The 21,369-nt window shown below is 41.3% G+C and overlaps 1 protein-coding gene across 1 annotated transcript in view; it reads left to right on the plus strand.

Moving 5' to 3' along the window:
- Positions 1 to 10,324, plus strand: part of LOC126166669 (derlin-2-like) — an 86,062-nt gene extending 75,738 nt beyond the window's left edge. Inside the window, exon 6 of the mRNA XM_049920420.1 lies at positions 9,664 to 10,324. Within this exon, the coding sequence (XP_049776377.1) occupies positions 9,664 to 9,772 (109 nt within the window). The 3' untranslated portion in view covers positions 9,773 to 10,324. The remainder of the gene's footprint in view (positions 1 to 9,663) is intronic.
- Positions 10,325 to 21,369: the final 11,045 nt, after the last annotated feature.

Raw genomic sequence — 21,369 nt, forward strand, 5'->3', positions numbered from 1 at the left:
GGTAATCTTGTGTCCCTTGAGTCTGCCATCTGAACATCCTTATCCAGACACCAACACCTTGCTGCCGTCTCTTTTGATCTACGCAGAGCGTATGACACCACCTGGCGACATCATATCCTTGCCATATTATACAGGTGGAGTCTCCGAGGTCTGCTCCTGATTTTTATGCAGAATTTCCTGTCACTCTGTATTTTCCGTGTCCAACTTGGTGCCTCCCATAGTTCCCCCCCATATTGAGGAAAATGAGGTCCTGCAGGGCTCTGTATTGTGTGTATCACTATTTTTAGTGGCCATTGACGGTCTAGCAGCAGCTGTAGGGCTGTCCGCCTCACCCTATCTGTATGCAGACGACTTCTTCATTTCATACTGCACCACCAGTACTGGTGTTGCTGAGCGGCACCTACAGGAAGCCATCCACAGGGTGCAGTCATGGGCTCTAGCCCATGGCTTCCAGTTTTCGGCCGCTAAGTCGTGTGTCATGCACTTCTGTCGGCGTCGTACCATTCATCCGGAACCAGAACTTTACCTTAATGATGATCCACACACTGTAGTGGAGGCATATCGATTCTTAGGACTGGCTTTCGACACCCGATTGACTTGGCTACCTCACCTTCATCGGCTTAAGCGGAAGTGCTGGCAGCACCTCAATGCTATCCGCTGCCTGAGCATCACGAACTGGGGTACAGATCGCTCTATTCTGCTGCAGCTCTACAAAGCCCTTGTACAATCCTGCCTTGACTATGGGAGTCCGATTTATGGTTCGGCGGCGCCCTCAGCGTTGCGTGTACCCGACCCAGTACACTACTGTGGCATTTGCCTAGCTCAGGAGCTTTTAGAACGAGTCCGGTGACCAGTGTCCTGGTGGAGACCGGAGTCCCTCTATTGCAGATTCGATGTGCACAACTGCTCGCCAGATAAATTGTACACATTCGTAGTTCTCCTGAGCATCCGAATTACCGCCGCCGTTTTCCACACACGGCAGTTCATCTTCCGCATCAACAGCCCAGGTCAGGGCTAACAATTGCTGTTCGCATGCGATCCCTTCTGTCTGAACTGGAGTCCTTCCTTTTACCACCTCCCATCCAGGTCTGTCCTCATACACCTCCATGGTGTGCACCTAGGCTGCAGATTCGTCTGGACCTTTCGCATGACCCTAAGGACTCGGTTACTCCTGCTGCTCTCCACTGTCATTTCCTCTTGATTCTTGATGTGTTCCGGGCCTCTGAAGCGGTTTACACTAACAGTCCGATGACTAATGGTCATGTTGTCTTCGCCTACGTCCACAGAGGAATGGACAGCATTCCTTGCCCAATGCCTGCAGTGTATTCACTGCAGAGCTGGCGGCCATCTCTCGTGCACTTCATTATATCTGTATATCTGTTCATGCCATGGGGAATTGTTTCTTCTTTTTACTGACTCCTTGAGCAGCCTACAAGCTACCCTCACCATCCTTTGGTAGCATCCATCCAGGAGTCCATCTATGCCCTGGACTGGTCCCGTCATTCAATGGTGTTTGTGTGGACTCCAGGACACTTCGGCATCACAGGCAACGAACTTGCCGACAGGCTGGCCAAACACACTACGTGGAAACCGCTTCTGGAGATGGGCATCTCTGAAGCTGATCTGCATTCTGACTTACACCGTAGGGTTTTTCGGCTTTGGGAGACGGAATGGCACACCAGTACACACAACAAACTGCGTGTCATTAAGGAGATTACGGATGTGTGGAAGTCTTGCAGGCCTCTCGCAGGGAATCACTTGTCCTCTGCTGGCTCTGCATTGGCAGCGCTTGAGCGACCCAAAGTTACCTCCTGCACCCTGAAGACCCACCTCAGTGTCAGTGCGGCATCCGGTTGACAGTGGCCCATGTTCTGGTGCACTGTCCCACTTTGACTGCCCAGCGACGAAATCTTGGGTTACCGGACTCGTTGCTGCTAATTTTATCTGACAACACCTCATCGGCTGATTTAGTTTTACATTTTATTTGTGAGGGTGGGTTTTACTATTTGATCTAAGTTTTAGCACATGTCCTTCGTCCCTCTGTGTCCTGCACCCTAGATGCACTAGGGTGGAGGTTTTAATGTGTTGCATAGTGGCTGGCTTCTCCTTTTTGATTCTCATGGTCAGCCAGCAATGGTAATCTGCTTTGTTGTTTTAATCTCTTCATCCCGTTTCTTGATTTTCTGTGGTTTTCTTGGCCTCTTTTGTCCATTTACATGTTTGTTGCCCTTCATCGTTCTTGTGATTTTTCCTTTCATTCCGTTTTGAGTTGTCAGTCTCGTTTGTTTTATTCTCACACTTGTGGCATTGTTTTAATTGGAACAAGGGACTGATGACCTCGTAGTTTTGTCCTTTTCCCCACTCTTTTAAACCAGCCAACTTGATCAGTTGAGATGCCTACAGTCTCAGCAATTTTATGATTTTTTATTCAGTGGTCTTCCATTATATTGTCAATGGTTTCCTTTATGGTGACCATGGTTTAATGGCTGGAGCACGCTTCGTCTCTGGTGCTTATCCAAGTATATTTAAATTCATTAATCTAAATGTAAGCGGTCTTCAATGATGGTACAGTGTCCACATGAACTTCATCCAGTTGGTTTTGTTTTGTGCAGCAGTTCAACTCTTCATATGAAAATGCTTAATAATAGCACAAAACTCTGTTTTCTCCATTTTCAATCGCAGCCGACACTCTGGCCAATTCAGATGGCTGTCAACAGTGAACTGTGTGCTATACACTATTTAAGTTATTTGCATGGTTCTTTGAATAATCAAGCATACCAGTCATGAAGGTGCAACAGGAGTGTTCCATTCTTTCATGGAAATTTACCAGACTTTCCCTAAACAACCCTCATGTACTCAGTTCTGTACAACAAATAGTCATACTAATAATTGATGTGGCACATGGACATAAGCCAGTAAACAGGTGGAATGCTCCAATTTTTTGGGTGTACATATTAATGAAAATTTTAACTGGAAGAATTATATTAGAAAGGTTCTTAAACAATTAAGTTCAGCTATGTCTAGCTCTTTGTGTGACTGCTAGTGTTAGAAACAAATTAATCAACTTCCAGACATATTTTTTGTAGTTCCACTCAGTAATGTCTTAAGGTATAATTTTCTGGGATGAGTCGCCACTTAGAAAGAGCACAAAAGTGAGCAGTAAGAATAATAACATAGTGTTCGCCCACTGTCATCATGTAGGTTCCTCTTTAAGAAGTTAGGAATTTTAGCTGCACTGTCACCATACATATATTTGCCTGTGAAATTCATCATAAATAATTTAAGAAGAACAGTGCAGTCAATACCTACAACACTAAAGGGGGGGGGGGGGGGGGGAATGATGTTATTTAATCATTATTGAAGCTGTCAAGGGCTCAGAAAAAAGTTCAGTATGTAGCAACAAACTTTTATTAACACTTGCGCAATAACAAGATGTCTGACAGGTAGCAAAGCAAGTTTTAAATCTGACCTAAAATAATTTCTCCTGGACAATTCCTATTCGATGTACAAATTTCTATTTAAAAACTGATAGTCTGTAAACCAAGTTTTTAAGTGTAGTTGGATGAGTACCTAAGACAAAAATGTTTTCATTAATGTTAATGCTGATCATCTATACATATCTACTAAACTGACTTGTTCCACATCATTTTGGTAAAGGAATCACTGAAATGACCTACATAACATGTAACTAACATTATTTGCTCAACTGGTGAAGACATCCAGATATTAAATTTGTTCACTTGTGCAAATACACTCCTGGAAATGGAAAAAAGAACACATTGACACCAGTGTGTCAGACCCACCATACTTGCTCCGGACACTGCGAGAGGGCTGTACAAGCAATGATCACACGCACGGCACAGCGGACACACCAGGAACCGCGGTGTTGGCCGTCGAATGGCGCTAGCTGCGCATCATTTGTGCACCGCCGCCGTCAGTGTCAGCCAGTTTGCCGTGGCATACGGAGCTCCATCGCAGTCTTTAACACTGGTAGCATGGCGCGACAGCGTGGACGTGAACCGTATGTGCAGTTGACGGACTTTGAGCGTGGGCGTATAGTGGGCATGCGGGAGGCCGGGTGGACGTACCGCCAAATTGCTCAACACGTGGGGTGTGAGGTCTCCAGAGTACATCGGTGTTGTCGCCAGTGGTCGGCGGAAGGTGCACGTGCCCGTCGACCTGGGACCGGACCGCAGCGATGCACGCCAAGACCGTAGGATCCTACGCAGTGCCGTAGGGGACCGCACCGCCACTTCCCAGCAAATTAGGGACACTGTTGCTCCTGGGGTATCGGCGAGGACCATTCGCAACCGTCTCCATGAAGCTGGGCTACGGTCCCGCACACCGTTAGGCCGTCTTCCGCTCACGCCCCAACATCATGCAGCCCGCCTCCAGTGGTGTCGCGACAGGCGTGAATGGAGGGACGAATGGAGACGTGTCGTCTTCAGCGATGAGAGTCGCTTCTGCCTTGGTGCCAATGATGGTCGTATGCGTGTTTGGCGCCGTGCAGGTGAGCGCCACAATCAAGACTGCATATGACCGAGGCACACAGGGCCAACACCCGGCATCATGGTGTGGGGAGCGATCTCCTACACTGGCCGTACACCACTGGTGATCATCGAGGGGACACTGAATAGTGCACGGTACACCCAAACCGTCATCGAACCCATCGTTCTACCATTCCTAGACCGGCAAGGGAACTTGCTGTTCCAACAGGACAATGCACGTCCGCATGTATCCCGTGCCACCCAACGTTCTCTAGAAGGTGTAAGTCAACTACCCTGGCCAGCAAGATCTCCGGATCTGTCCCCCATTGAGCATGTTTGGGACTGGATGAAGCGTCGTCTCACGCGGTCTGCACGTCCAGCACGAACGCTGGTCCAACTGAGGTGCCAGGTGGAAATGGCATGGCAAGCCGTTCCACAGGACTACATCTAGCATCTCTACGATCGTCTCCATGGGAGAATAGCAGCCTGCATTGCTGCGAAAGGTGGATATACACTGTACTAGTGCCGACATTGTGCATGCTCTGTTGCCTGTGTGTATGTGCCTGTGGTTCTGTCAGTGTGATCATGTGATGTATATGACCCCAGGAATGTGTCAATAAAGTTTCCCCTTCCTGGGACAATGAATTCACGGTGTTCTTATTTCAATTTCCAGGAGTGTATTTCAGTTTAGACTTACAAGTTGTCATTATCTTCATGAGTACGGATGAGCACAAAAATTTTGTTTCATGAATATTAAACTGTAAACCAAATCCTCTGAAGGCTTCTGTTAATTGCTGCATGAAAGTTATAATTTTAGTTTATAATGTTGTACCGTCATCTAGTTGTCTTGTGTGTCACATCATATTTTCTATTAATTGAGTGTTGAGAGTTGATGTACGAATAAAATATAATAAAAGTGAAAATTACAGCTGGGGTTGGTTTTCAACCCACATTATCTGTTTCACATTGTCTATGGCTGCAGCACCCATACTGAAAAAGCTTTTTATCTCACAGTAGTAATTTTAAGCCACCTTGTCAATAGGAAAGATAAAACTGCACTTTAAGCAACAAGTTGTCTGTAATGTGAAACAAAATTACTTTTTCATTGTCTTTGGATGTCTCACAAAACACATAACAGCTGTTTTGTTTAATTTGGTCACACACATATGGACGTGTGTGTGTGTGTGTGTGTGTGTGTGTGTGTGTGTGTGTTATACAGGGTGTAACAGACTGGCATTTTAAAAATTTGGGAGATTGTAGAGAATGACGTTTGGAATGTTTTGAAATGAGGAACCTCTGGCTAGAAATGTGAAATAAAGTTTCTACAGCCACCACTGGGTTGTTGAAAACCCACTCCTTACCTATTTGAGATACTACCAGGTGAGATTCTCAGTGAACATTTCGGCTGGATTTCAGGGAGATCACTTTATTGGACCACACATCTTATCAGATCGTTTGGGGCCTGGATGTTTGTGTTGTCCTCATAATTTCATCATCATTCCTGACAGTGGCGAGATTGGACTGTTTGAAAATTGGGACTTTGTATGGGCGCTGATGAACACACAGTTGAGCACCCCACAAACCAAACATTATCATATCATCATTATCAGATCATTTGAACGGTGCATGGTATTTCAACTGTCTGGAGAATGCTTTGCCTGAACTTCTGGAGGATATTCCCTTGCAATTATGCACTGGTTTATGGTATCAGAATGACAGTACTCCAGTGCACTTTGATTGTCGAGCCAGGGCATTCCTCACGGACAAGTTCTACATCTACATCTACATCTACATCTACATCCATACTCCACAAGCCACCTGACGGTGTGTGGCGGAGGGTACCTTGAGTACCTCTATCGGTTCTCCCTTCTAATCCAGTCTCGTATTGTTCGTGGAAAGGATTGTCGGTATGCCTCTGTGTGGGCTCTAATCTCTCTGATTTTATCCTCATGGTTTCTTCGCGAGATATATGTAGGAGGGAGCAATATACTGCTTGACTCTTTGGTGAAGGTATGTTCTCGAAACTTTGACAAAAGCCCGTACCGAGCTACTGAGCGTCTCTCCTGCAGAGTCTTCCACTGGAGTTCATCTATCATCTCCGTAACGCTTTCGCGATTACTAAATGATCCTGTAACGAAGCGCGCTGCTCTCCGTTGGATCTTCTCTATATCTTCTATCAACCCTATCTGGTACGGATCCCACACTGCTGAGCAATATTCAAGCAGTGGGCGAACAAGCGTACTGTAACCTACTTCCTTTGTTTTCGGATTGCATTTCCTTAGGATTCTTCCAATGAATCTCAGTCTGGCATCTGCCCTACCGACGATCAACATTATATGATCATTCCATTTTAAATCACTCCTAATGCGTACTCCCAGATAATTTATGGTATTAACTGCTTCCAGTTGCTGACCTGCTATTTTGTAGCTAAATGATAAAGGATCTATCTTTCTGTGTATTCGCAGAACATTACACTTGTCTACATTGAGATTCAATTGCCATTCCCTGCACCATGCGTCAATTCGCTGCAGATCCTCCTGCATTTCAGTACAATTTTCCATTGTTACAACCTCTCGATACACCACAGCATCATCTGCAAAAAGCCTAAGTGAACTTCTGATGTCATCCACCAGGTCATTTATGTATATTGTGAATAGCAACGGTCCTATGACACTCCCCTGCGGCACACCTGAAATTACTCTTACTTCGGAAGACTTCTCTCCATTGAGAATGACATGCTGCGTCCTGGTATCTAGGAACTCCTCAATCCAATCGCACAATTGGTCTGATAGTCCATATGCTCTTACTTTGTTCATTAAACGACTGTGGGGAACTGTATCGAACGCCTTGCGGAAGTCAAGAAACACGGCATCTACCTGTGAACCTGTGTCTATGGCCCTCTGAGTCTCGTGGACGAATAGTGCGAGCTGGGTTTCACATGACCGTCTTTTTCGAAACCCATGTTGATTCCTACAGAGTAGATTTCTAGTCTCCAGAAAAGTCATTATACTCTAACACAATACGTGTTCCAAAATTCTACAACTGATCGACGTTAGAGATATAGGTCTATAGTTCTGCACATCTGTTCGACGTCCCTTCTTGAAAACGGGGATAACCTGTGCCTTTTTCCAATCCTTTGGAACGCTACGCTTTTCTAGAGACCTACGGTACACCGCTGCAAGAAGGGGGGCAAGTTCCTTCGCGTACTCTGTGTAAAATTGAACTGGTATCCCATCAGGTCCAGAGGCCTTTCCTCTTTTGAGCGATTTTAATTGTTTCTCTATCCCTCTGTCGTCTATTTCGATATCTACCATTTTGTCATCTGTGCGACACTCTAGAGAAGGAACTACAGTGCAATCTTCCTCTGTGAAACAACTTTGGAAAAAGACATTTAGTATTTCGGCCTTTAGTCTGTCATCCTCTGTTTCAGTACCATTTTGGTCACAGAGTGTCTGGACATTTTGTTTTGATCCACCTACCGCTTTGACATAAGACCAAAATTTCTTAGGATTTTCAGCCAAGTCAGTACATAGAACTTTACTTTCGAATTCATTGAACGCCTCTCGCATAGCCCTCCTCACACTACATTTCGCTTCGCGTAATTTTTGTTTGTCTGCAAGGCTTTGGCTATGTTTATGTTTGCTGTGAAGTTCCCTTTGCTTCCGCAGCAGTTTTCTAACTCGGTTGTTGTACCACGGTGGCTCTTTTCCATCTCTTACGATCTTGCTTGGCACATACTCATCTAACGCATTATGTACGACGGTTTTGAACTTTGTCCACTGATCCTCAACACTATCTGTACTTGAGACAAAACTTTTGTGTTGAGCCAACAGGTACTCTGAAATCTGCTTTTTGTCACTTTTTCTAAACAGAAAAATCTTCCTACCCTTTTTAATATTTCTATTTACGGCTGAAATCATCGATGCCGTAATCGCTTTATGATCGCTGATTCCCTGTTCTGTGTTAACTTTTTCAAATAGTTCGGGTCTGTTTGTCACCAGAAGGTCTAATATGTTATCGCCACGAGTCGGTTCTCTGTTTAACTGCTCAAGGTAGTTTTCAGATAAAGCACTTAAAAAAAAAAAAAAAGTAGAGAGTAATTGGCAGAGATTACACAGTCCCTTGGCTTGCACACGCCCCTGACTCGCCCCTCTGTGGGTATGTGTAGTCCCCTGTGTGCTTAACACCAGTAGGAACAGTACCTGAGCTTATTGAGTGAGTGCATCTTTACAGCCTCTGATATCACGAGAAGGAAGTGTGGAGTCTTTCAGAGAAGTACACCAAACCTGTTTTGTTGTTGCACATTATGTGACAAAGTTTGTAGTCATCACATTTGAACATAACTCTGAAGTAGTGAAGCCACTGATTCAATTTACAGTATCTGATTATATTCTATTGTTTCCTCAAAAAAAGTTTTCCAAATTAGAGTATTCTAGTGTTTCATTTACCTTAACAAGTGTATAGTGCTGTAGAAATTTTATTTCACAGTCCCAGCTATACGTTCCTTATATCAAAAGTTCAGAATTTCATCCTCTACAATCTCTCAAATTTTCAAAATATCATTTTGTTGCATGCTCTATATCCATGAGGGGCAACAGTTTTGGTGTCCATCAGATTACCTGTAGTGATTCCCACTGAACCATCTAGTAATGTGGCACAGTGGCAAGACACTATACTCATGTTTGGGAGGACAGCAGTTTAAATCCAGAGCAGACCATCCAAGTTTATGTTTTCATGTATTAAGCAGAGAATAGTAGAGAAATAGCTTGAAGGTATAGTTCAGCAAACCCTCTGACAAGCACTTAATTGTGAATTGTAGATGTAGATTCCCTGAATTGATTGAGGCAAACACCTTTGAAAAGGATATAGGCAGTGTTCTTCTCCACCCTTCCCCTGTCCAGGCTTGTGTTCCATCTCGGATGACCTAGTTGTCCATGGGTCATTAACTCGTAACATTCCTTTCCCACAGTGAACCTGTGCAACTCCTTTTATTGTTTTCTCATATAAAAATGAGCATTATATTCAACAACATTCTTCATTTATCTATTATTGTTTTGATTTTATTTCTTCGTGTGATATCCTCTAAGAGTTTGATAATTTTGCCGTACCTACAGTAATCATCTAAAAAAATACATAAGCTGTACAGATGAATGTAAGAGATTTTTGTGTGTTGCAGGAAGACGTTGTTTGATGCGCAGAATGATCCTGACTACACACCGCTACCTGAGGAACGCCCAGGTGGATTTAATTGGGCAGAAGCTGAACAGCCTGACCAGCCGCAGTGAATTTGTGCATGTGCCAGTCAAATAAAACAGTTTCCTTCTCTATTCTCTGCACAGACTCTGCAGACTACTTTCATAATTATTGAGAAGGGGGAAAAAGAGCCTATTGTTAGACCTGGCATTGTGGTTCAGATCACAATCAGTGTAACCTCTACTGTTCACCATAGTTTGTAAATACTGAACCGCCTCTGGTGCAGTGAGGCTATGGGGCAGTTTATAACTGCTGGGTCAACTTTATTAAATCTCTTTGTGATGTTCAATTAATCACAATCTCACCAAAGAAAAAAGCACATAATAAATGCAGTGGAAAACTGAGTGATTCTTCCTTCTGTGATGTGGATGTGCTCTACATACGTAAGTAAAAGTGAGTTTTATTCCAAGAGCTATATATATATTCACACTGTTGGATGGTAAGGTGTTAGATTTTGATCTACTCTAAAATTCAGTGACTGTCATACACTTGACTGTCTCATTTATGCACAAAAATGTATCCAATGGATGTGTTTGGAATGAAATGAGATGTTTACCAAATGTAATTAAATATTTTATGTGTAAGTCAGTTTGTTTACTACAAGATGCCATGACTTAATTAGGTCATTGTTGTTATTTCATAATCAAAACAATTTGTACCTGAATACCACATTATTTTTATTTATATTATCTTTCCTGGAACCACACTGAATGTATAGTGTGGTACATGCATCAAAATGTGCAAAAAATAAGAGTTTTCCAAGAGACTGAAGAATATTTACCATTGGTGTCTTATAGTGTAATTCACTCAAAACGTGAGGCACAGCTGTAAATAAATTTACATAAAACATTATATTCAATTAACCTATTTTGGTTCTGCCAGCAGTAATGTAATATGTGTATTAGCAATTGGAAGATTGGAATCTTACAATGCAGAGAATGTTTAATGGAAGAAACAGGTGATGTTAATAGAAAAGTCTGAAGAGATTAATAGAAAGAGTGAAGAGGAGGACTTTACCTGTCTTGTAATTCCAAGATGATACTAACCACTAATAGAATTTCTCTATAATTGAGTAGATTCACTGGGAAACATTTTTACAAATTCATTTCATTTATAAAATTTATCGTGGAGCATAGTTTATTTAGTGTGCACTGAGGTGTTGCAGCTTGTATCATTATATGCCCGAAAACTGCATGGAACATTATCACAGAATGGTTTCCACTTCTGGCAGAATTATTTTCTGATACTCCCATTTAGGGCTGTGGAGAAAATTTGACTGGAAAACATCAGTATGTGAAATCCTCAGATTGGAGCAACTGCCTGAACATATTGATGCCTTTTGTATTTTTCTGTTATGTTTGCACACATTATTTCTGGCCATGCAGACATTTATTTTGTGGGTGTGGCATTTTGACAGTCACATAATACTAGAGAATTGCTTGTTTAATTCATTTTTTAATAGAAACACCTTTTTAATAAACTGTTGGCAGCACTTCTCACTAGATAACCACTTCCAGAGGAGCATATTCTCAAGGGGATGATGTCACCCATGTCCTCCTAATTAACTTAAACACATATCTAAATTTGCAATCTCTGAAAATGACTACTTCACACATCTGTTAAAGTTAATTGTATCAAAGGGAATCAAGAAAACTAATAAATGATGAGACAGTATTGCTGGTTATTACTTAAACAATGGAAACTCCAGGTAGGAATATCAACAATGTAGCAAAAGACAGATTACTTACTGTAAAGAAGACACGTCGAGTTGCAGCAGACAGTCACAATTAAAACACACTCACATATAGCTTTTGTCCGTAGCCTTCATCAGTAAAACACACACACACACACACACACACGACCACCAACTTCAGCATCTCAGGCTGGAATGCAACATCACGTGGGATGCAAGCGGCAGTCTGGAGAAAGCGGGGAAAGGGAAGGGGAGGGAGAGCAGTATATGGGAGAGAGATGAACGCTGTGTGGCGGCGTGTGCAGGGACTAGATGGCCAACAGGTGCAGCATCGGGAGGTTGTCGGGGAAAAAGGAGAGGTGTGGGGAAAGACGGGCAGATGCATTGACAGAGGACTGAAAATGAACAGAGTAGATGAGAATGGGAAGGAGATAATAGGATAGAGGGGGTGGGAACTGTTGGATGGAGGGTGTGGGGCAGTATGTTACCATAGGTTGAGGTCGGAATAGAAGGCTGTGTAGTGCTGGAGTGGGAAGAGAAGGAGATAGGTGGGTGAAGGACAGTGACTTAACACAGGATGAGAACAGGGTGGTTACAGGAACATCGGATATATTGCAGGGAGAGTTCCCACTTGGGCAATTCAGAAAATCTGTTGTTGGTAGGAAGGATCCAGATGGCACTGGCTGTGAAGCAGTTATTGAAGTGAAAAACATTGTATGGGTAGTATGCTCAGCAACTGGATGGTCCAGATGTTTCTTGGCCATAGTTTGTTGGTGGCCACTCATGCAGACAGACAGCTTGTTGGTTTTCATGCCCACATAGAACACAGCACAGCGGTTGCAGCTTAACTTGTTGATCACATGATTGGTTTCACAGGTAGCTCTGCCTTCGATGGGATAAGTGATGCTTGGATCGGGCTGGAATAGGTGGTGTTGGGAGGATGTACAGTACAGGTCTTGCATCTAGGTCTGTTACAGGGACACGAGTTGCGAGGTGAGGGTTAGAGAGCAGGAGTGATGTTGGTATGGATGAGGATATTGTGTTGGTCCCATATTAAAGATCAGAAAGGAGAGAAATCTAGCAAACCCACTGTCAATAATATTGTGGTCTCTAGCTACAAAGTTAACGAATTACCAAATAATACGTTAAAAGCAGTATATACCTTAGAGGACACTTTTTAGTGACAATTTTTTTCCCCTGTCTCCTTTTAGCATTTTTAGACACTGAAACTTTGTTAAATGATTTTCTGATCAAAGGTACCATTGAATTTGTTAAAAAAACCACTTGCTGGAGTGTAAAGTGTAAAAAATTGCACTGCAGACATAACTGAACTAATAGAATTTCAAGGGTTAGCGCTGTCTTATAATTATTTTCCCTTTAACAACCAAAATTACCAATAGAAACAAGGCCTCACAAAGGAGACTAGCCTTGCTGGAACTCTAGCAGAAATGTTTATTAATGACCTGAGAAAGTTCAGAAATATGTATTACTGTCCTGGAGAAAGTTCTTTAAAAGATTTCCCATATTTAGACAAAATATGATATATATTGGTGTGCAAAACTTAAGGACAAAAGTAGGTTTAGAAAGGTCTGTCACTGCCAAGTAAAATAGCTTAATGAAAGAACTGCTGTGGTGTAGTAGAGCAGAAAGTAACTGAAAGAAATAAGTAATCAGACGAGCAGTAATGACACTCTTATATACTTACACTGAAGTCACTGTGATGTTTTATGGCTCCCTACACATTACTAAAGGTTCTTAATAGAGTGTGAGATCACCGTAGGTGGCAGTACATTTTCTGCAACATGTTTCCACATTGGGCATAAGGTTGGTAAGGAGTTCTTGTGGTAGGGTGTTCCATTTCTCTCTAGTGTGGTTGACAACTGCTGGGTGGTCATTGGTGCATGAGAATGTGTTGCAAGACGTCTCCACAACACATCCCATGTATGTTCGGTGGTATTTAAGTTAGGGGAATGCACACGCCATTTCATTCATTGAATATCATCTCGTTCTAAGAGTTTGCCCACCTGCCCTGTTCGATGCTGTAGAGCATTGTTATCCATAAAAATGAAGTCAGGCCTGAAGAGGCTCCTGAAAAGTTGCAAATAGGGAAGGAGTACAGAGTCACAACACCATTGACTGGTGAGTGTATTATGTTCAAAGACTTGGAGGTAAGTATGTCGACACAACATTATACCTCTCCACACTATAAGATGATCACGTTTGGCAATGTTTCTGGGTGCATTACATGTTCCCACCTCTCACCATACAAGGGTATGTCCAGCATTGTTGTACATGATTGTTTCGGTGGTCCAGGTTGTAATGGGATACCCTCCTCTAACATTACCTTTCTTTAATTGAAATAGCCGGAATATTTTCGAATCTTGTATAGGTTAAAATTATCTCAGCTGTTTCACTAAAAGAATTAATACAATTTTGTATATGATTTATTATATTTCAGGCTAAAATTATAAAAATAAATTAATTTCTTATTATCGATATGTACTAACTATGCATGTACGGTTAAAATTACTCTTCTTTTAGAAATATTTGAAATTACAAAATATCTGGCATACTTAAAATTCCTATTATTATTTACACAATCTGATGCTAATTATTAAATTTATTTTTGGACTCATTTATAAAATAATGGTATTACTTGGTGAAGATTCTTCAAGGAAGTTTGTAAACTCTTGTTTTATAAACTCTATGGAATATTGTTAGTACCTCAGAATGAGTTAGGAGTGGTGGGCGTGCCTCTGTTTTCATGTTATGGCCGGCTGCAGTGGTCTCGCGGTTCTAGGCGCTCAGTCCGGAGCCACGCGACTGCTACGGTCGTTCGAATCCTGCCTCGGGCATGGATGTGTGTGATGTCCTTAGGTTAGTTAGGTTTAAGTAGTTCTAAGTTCTAGGGGACTGATGACCACAGATGTTAAGTCCCATAGTGCTCAGAGCCATTTGAACCATTTTTTCATGTTATGGAAGTGAAGGTTGTAAAGTCAGTGTGATATAGAAGAATGTGACATCATAAGAAACAAATGCAAACAGAAATCATGCAACAGGCTTACTTAAAATTTATCTAGTCATCTGGAAGTTAAAAAATTTCAGCCTGAAGAATCTGCCCCTATACATGACAAACTGCAGCCAACAACGAGAAAATGAAGATAAGTAAAAGAGTTATTTGTATATTTTGCACTTCTCAAAGCTTTTGAAATGAATTTATTTTTAAGAAGAGACTGAAAATTTAGTTGTTATGTGTGAGAGGGTAAGATTACAATTGTGGACATCATCTGGGATCAGTTGACTGATAACGAAGTTTTGTCTCTTGCAGAAGAAAAAAGGACAGTGATTTGTGTCATTTGCAGTTATATATATAAATGATGCGAAGAAAGAAGACCCGAGGACTGCCCAACAAAGTCATATTCAACGGTGACAAGATACTATCAACAATGACGGACCGGATGAATTGAAGACGATTTTACAACTATGACGAGGAACATCAAAAAGAAAAGATAAGTCAAACACTCTCTCTCTCTCTCTCTCTCTCTCTCTCTCTCTCTCTCTCTCTCTCTCTCTCTCTCTGTGTGTGTGTGTGTGTGTGTGTGTGTGTGTGTGTGTGTTTGCTAGCAAAATGAATAGAGACGAGGGTAGAAGTGATGTGAAAGCTGTAGGACCCAGCCAGGACATGTTTTAATGAAGTGAAAATGTAGTCAGCAAAGGAACAGTTAAAACTGACATTTTGCAGTCGATTTTGGCGAAATTAGAGGAAATGAAAACAGAACAGTCTGAAAACAATAGTAAGATGGAGAGGGTACAATACCAAATAGACTAACTTAGTAATCAGGTTTCAGAGATAAAAAAAAGGTTGTCAGAGGGATGTTTTGTAAATTAGGAAAGGAGATGAGGATTTTTTTGTCTATAATACAACATACAGTCACCAGTAATCTTTATTTTACAATTGTTGTTGCCTACTTTGGCCCAAATAAATAGGTACTCGTCTGCATTGAGCTGCTTCTTTCTCCTTGTAGACAAATTAAACGGCTTGTCTGGAATCAGGTACCATAGGGAACCTTCGCCAGCAGTCCTATACTCTTCGCTGTACTCCCAAGTCTTTGAAGCCAAAATGTTTGCATCAGGAAAGACTACAAGGCCACCATAATCCACATGGTTCCTCCATACAATAGCCAACGTCAACCAGATACTGCCTCCAAAGACAGCAGTAACATCACATGTGAACTTCATTCTCAGTCCACAAAAGACATATGGACCACCTGTAAGCTGATGCTTATTGAATTGCCCAGCACATCAATGTCTATTGCTTTCAAAGACTTATACATAGGACCACTGCTCTGCCAACAGCGACGATAAACACGTATGTGGGGGTAAGGAGGAGGCTGGAGCGGGGAGGGGGAGGGATAGTATGGTGGGGGTGGTGGACAATGAAGTGCTGCAGTTTAGACTGAGGGCAGGGGAGAGGTAGGAAGGGGGCGGGAGGAATAGCGGAAGAGGAGAGAAATAAAAAGACTGGGTGTGGTGGTGGAATGACGGCTGTGTAGTACTGGAATGGGAACAGGGAAGGGGCTGGAGGGGTGAAGACAGTGGCCAACAAAGTTGCATTTGCGTAAGTGTGGGGGGGGGGGGGGGGCGCAAGCGCGCATATGTCTGATATGTCTGTCTGTTGTTGTAGAAGGCCTTAAAGGCTGAAAGCTATAATTGTAAAAGTCTTTTTGTTGTGCCTATCTGCGACTCAGCATCTCCACTATATGGTGAGTGGCAACTTTCCTTCTCATAATATTTCTGAATGGTCCTAATTGTAAGAGTAGGTACGGTACTCTGAAAGAGTTTTGTAAGAATCAACTTTAGAAATTAACACATATTGACCAACCATTTGACAAAATGACATTGATGCTCTAAAAAGGAGATTACCTGAAAGGTTGCAGTGGTATTTAGTAGGTGGACTGGACAATTGTCTTGAACAATTTTTACGATATGTTGACGGGCTGGATAGGGCCATAGAAAGAAAGAAGTATGTACCATAACAATTGAAATGATAGAGATCACAATGGTAATAACTACAATAACAGAGATAGTGGTAACTTCTATTAGGGTCAAAATGTTAATAGAGACAGAAATTTTGAACATCAGCAGAATTGAATAATGGGGATAACCATGGGCAATTTAATAGGAGAAACAATCATAGAAGTAACTACTCGGGAAATGGCAGTCTGCCTCCAAGGAAGTCCACAATTTTGGGGCGAGGAAACACAAGAAGTACAGGACCCCCAATATACACTTGCAATAAGACAATAATAACTGTGTTAATAATATGGCACAGGTATCTGAAGTTGAACAGAAGTAATATCAGATTTCTCGTTTATGTTTTGATCAAAAGTTTTGGGATACTATGTTTAATTATAGTGATGTAGGTGCTAATCACAAACTGTATTTTGTTTGTCGTCAATTTATTATGTAAGATCATGTAGTTTCTAGAGTTCTGTCGTATCCATTGACTGAGTTTAAATCTATTTGTAGATTCATAAAACTATATAACTGTGTTTTGTTTGTCATGAATTCTTAAAGATCTGTCTTATCTGTTGACCGAGTTAAAATCTATGATACACTACATAATTATGTTCTGTTATAGATTTGTGCTTTAGAATTTGATATATATATGCCATGAGAGTAAATGAGTACATCCTTTTACAATTTTGAAATGGGACACTGCTCATAATTTGTGCTGTAAAAATTAGGAATAGTACCTTATCATGTCTGTGTGTAATACCTTATTAGTTCACTTTTTTCATTACATTTAACTCTGTTTATTAATGTTTCATATGTGAACACTTTTTAATCGCACCTGACATAAATCCCATATAATTGACTTTGAAAAATGAATAGGGAGAGCATATCTAGTGTGTTGTTAAGAAGGTATTGAACAGCATATTTAGTACATAAAACAATGTTTCAGGATTTGACATGAATGCTAGACAAGAAGTTACCTACCTGCTGAAATGTTTGATGAGAACTCTAGAGAGGAAACTGAAAGATGTGGGCAGATTCACTCCCCACACTACTGTATGGCTGTATCCTGCTGGACCAGTCAACTTACAAGAGACCATAGGTGCTGGGTAATGTACTCAGCATCTGTCAACTACATCAGTGTTGTGACTGAGATTTGTAAATTGTTAGCCAAGACTGCTACAGACAGTATAATTTCACATAATTTTTTTCCCCTTCAAGTAGGGGGATTGACTTTCCAGTACATTCTGTAACTTTAAATTGGATTTTTTTCTTAATCTGTTGTAAATGAATCTTCTAGGTCTCTATGTATGTAGGTTAGTTTTTATGGACAATTAGCAAATAGTGTGGACTGCATTTACCAGTAATAGACAATATAACAAGATGTATACGTACAAGTCTGCTTTCATACACTGGTTTTGATCATAAAGCTACTCGATTATGTCATCATTAAAAGCTAACTATGACTCTGTTTACCTGTATTTATCCTAATTATTGCAATATTGCATCTGATTGGAACTTCGAGTTGTGAACAGACTCATCCTTAACTCTGTTTTGGGTACCACTGGTTGAGGCTAGATGCTCCTTACAATTACTCTTAGCATATGGCTGAACTCATTGATATGATTATGAGTTTTATTCATTTTGTTGTGTCTAAAGATTTTTTTGCTGGTAACCAGTGTGGTTTGGATTAACGGGTCAGTCCACACATCGTAAACTTAGGCCCTAATATTGTTTCATTATTTTGTCCATTAAAGAGTCAACATATCCTTAAATACTATGGTTTACGTGGCTGATGTGATTTTGTACTATATTCCTTGTACCCGTCGTGAGTTTTTCAAGTCGTTAAAAGTCGGCTCACTCATTGTGCACTTAGGCTCTGAAATTTTTCTCTTCTCTTTCGAAGATTTTGAACGAGTGATTATATGGATGTAATCTTACAATTTGTAATTCTAGTAATTTACATTGTCTCTGTATTTATTTCTGTAGTTTAGTATTGCAATGTTGTAGTTTTGATTTTGTATCAATTTCCAATAATACAATACCAACGGCTGTTATTTTGGTGTTATTTATTAGGCAACCAGTTTCGACATTACATTATGTCATATTCAGGCATAGATATGGGATGGAGTTACATTTATTTGTATCAACTGTCTTGTGAAAGCATGTTCCACTGATCTGAAAATCTGAATGCCATATCGTGATTGTTGGTAAGGCGGGTGCCAGGTTGAGATTCATTGGGAGAGTCCTTAGAAAATGTAGTCCATCAACAAAGGAGGTGGCTTACAAATCACTCGTTTGACCTATACTTGAATATTGCTCTTCAGTCTGGGATCCGTACCAGGTCGGGTTGACAGAGGAGATAGAGAAGATCCAAAGAAGAGCGGCGTGCTTCGTCACAGGGTTATTTGGTAAGCATGATAGCGTTACGGAGATGTTTAGCAAACTCAAGTGGCAGACTCTGCATGAGAGGTGCTCTGCATCGTGGTGTAGCTTGATGTCCAGGTTTTGAGAGGGTGCGTTTCTGGATGAGGTATCAAATATATTGCTTCCCTCTGCTTATACCTCCCGAGGAGATCACGAATGTAAAATTAGAGACATTCGAGCGCGCACAGGGGCTTCCCGGCAGTCGTTCTTCCCGCGAACGATACGCGACTGGAACAGGTAAGGGAAGTAATGACAGTGGCACGTAAAGTGCCCTCCGCCACACACTGTTGGGTGGCTTGCGAGTATAAATGTAGATTTAGATGTGATATATGTATAGATTATGACTTATTTAGTAAATATTTTTCGTATGTTTTCTGTAATATGTTATGTATCGGATACTTCTGTAACTCCAGATTCTAACTTTTGGCATCATTTTGTACACTGTTTGGCAAACTTTACAGTCTGCCACAAAATATTGAGCTGTTTCATTAAAGAATTTCATATGATTTTGTATATGATGTATTGTATTGCAGGCTAAAATGTGTAAAAAGAAATTAATTTCTTATAATCGATATGTACTAACTCTGCAAGTACAGTTAAAATTGCTCTTCTTATAGAAATATTTGAAATTACGAAATATCTATCATACTTAAAATTCCTATTATTATTTGTGCACTGTTTATCAAATTTAATTTCTGGACTCATTTACAAAATAATGATATAACTTGGTAAAGAATCTTCTTTTGTCAAGAAAGTTTGTAAACTTTTTTTGTCCAGTAAACTCTTTGAAATATTAGTCCACCTGCTTAACTGGGTGGTAACGTGCTCACCTCCCATGCAAGCAGGCCCAGGTTCAATTCCCGACTGGGTTGTTGATTTTCTCTGCTCATGGACTGGGTGTTGTGTTGTCCACACCATCATTTCATCCTCGTCTCCGGCACGCAAGTCACCCAATGTGACGTAGACTGAGATAAGACTTGCACTTGGCGGCCGAACTTCCTCGATGGGGCATCCCGGCCAATTATTGCCATACGCTCATTTCATTTGGAACATTGTTAGTACCACAGAATGAGTTAGGAGTGGTGGGCATGCCTTGGAAATGGAGATAGTAAAGTCAGTGTGATATAGAAGAATGTGACATCATAAAAAACAAGTGCAAACAGGAATCATGCAACAGGCTTACTTAAAATTTATCTAGTCATCTGGAACCCACAAAGTTAAAAACAAATTTCAGCCTGAAGAATCTACCCCTAGACACGACGAACTGCAGCCAACAACGAGAAAATGAAAATAAGTAAAAACGTTATTTGTACAGCTTATGCCTCTCGAAGCTTTTGAAATGAATTAATTTTAAGAAGAGACTGAAAATTTACTGGTGATGTGTGGGAGGGTAAGATTGCAAGGTGCTATGACGTGTGAAGACATAATGTTGTGTGGGCAGACTGGCTTCCAAATCTTTGAATACAATACATTCACCAGTCAATGATATTGTGACGCTATACTATATACTGAAGATTAGATGGGTAGATCACATAACTAATGAGGAAGTATTGAATAGGATTGGGGAGAAGAGAAGTTTGTGGCACAACTTGACCAGAAGAAGGGATCGGTTGGTAGGACATGTTCTGAGGCATCAAGGGATCACCAATTTAGCATTGGAGGGCAGCGTGGAGGGTAAAAATCGTAGGGGGAGACCAAGAGATGAATACACTAAGCAGATTCAGAAGGATGTAGGTTGCAGTAGGTACTGGGAGATGAAGAAGCTTGCACAGGATAGAGTAGCATGGAGAGCTGCATCAAACCAGTCTCAGGACTGAAGACCATAACAACAACAACAACAACAACAACATACTCTTCCCAATGTGCATCCTCTCAGGGGTTCATTCGACCCTGATTTTATTTTTATGGGTGACAATGCATGACCATATCAAAGAGCACAGGTGGAGCAGCTCTTGGAATGAGGGAATATTCAGCAAATAGACTGGCCTGCACTTACCATTTAAATCCCATTGAACTCTTGTGGGATGCTATGGGGAAATGTGTTGCACCACAGCCACATGCAGCAATATCCAACCAGCAGTTGTCAACAATGTTTAGGGGAGGAATTGAATTCCCCACCCCAAGAACTCCAGCATGGGAGCAAATTTCAGAGCATGGATTGCCATCTGTGGTGACAACACATCCTATCAAAAATCATATCCCACTTTTTATAACAAGCATGAATCATGGTGACTTCATTGTAATTATTGTCTTTGAATAAAAGTGTCATTACTGTTTGACTACCATTGTCACCTCAGTCTTCACTGAAAATATTTTTCTCTGCTAGCCTAATTCAAAAGCAGGTTTCACATCTAATCCTGGCACTGCTGATCCCACTGTCTGACATTTTGCCCACCAGACCTACAACAGAGTTTAGTTGCCCCTCCCCCACCCCCCTTCCCCTCCTCCCAATCTAAACAATATCCTTTTGAGACACTATGCTCCTTCTGCACC

The sequence above is a fragment of the Schistocerca cancellata genome, chromosome 1 (assembly GCF_023864275.1).
Source record: "Schistocerca cancellata isolate TAMUIC-IGC-003103 chromosome 1, iqSchCanc2.1, whole genome shotgun sequence".
Lineage (NCBI taxonomy): Eukaryota > Metazoa > Arthropoda > Insecta > Orthoptera > Acrididae > Schistocerca > Schistocerca cancellata.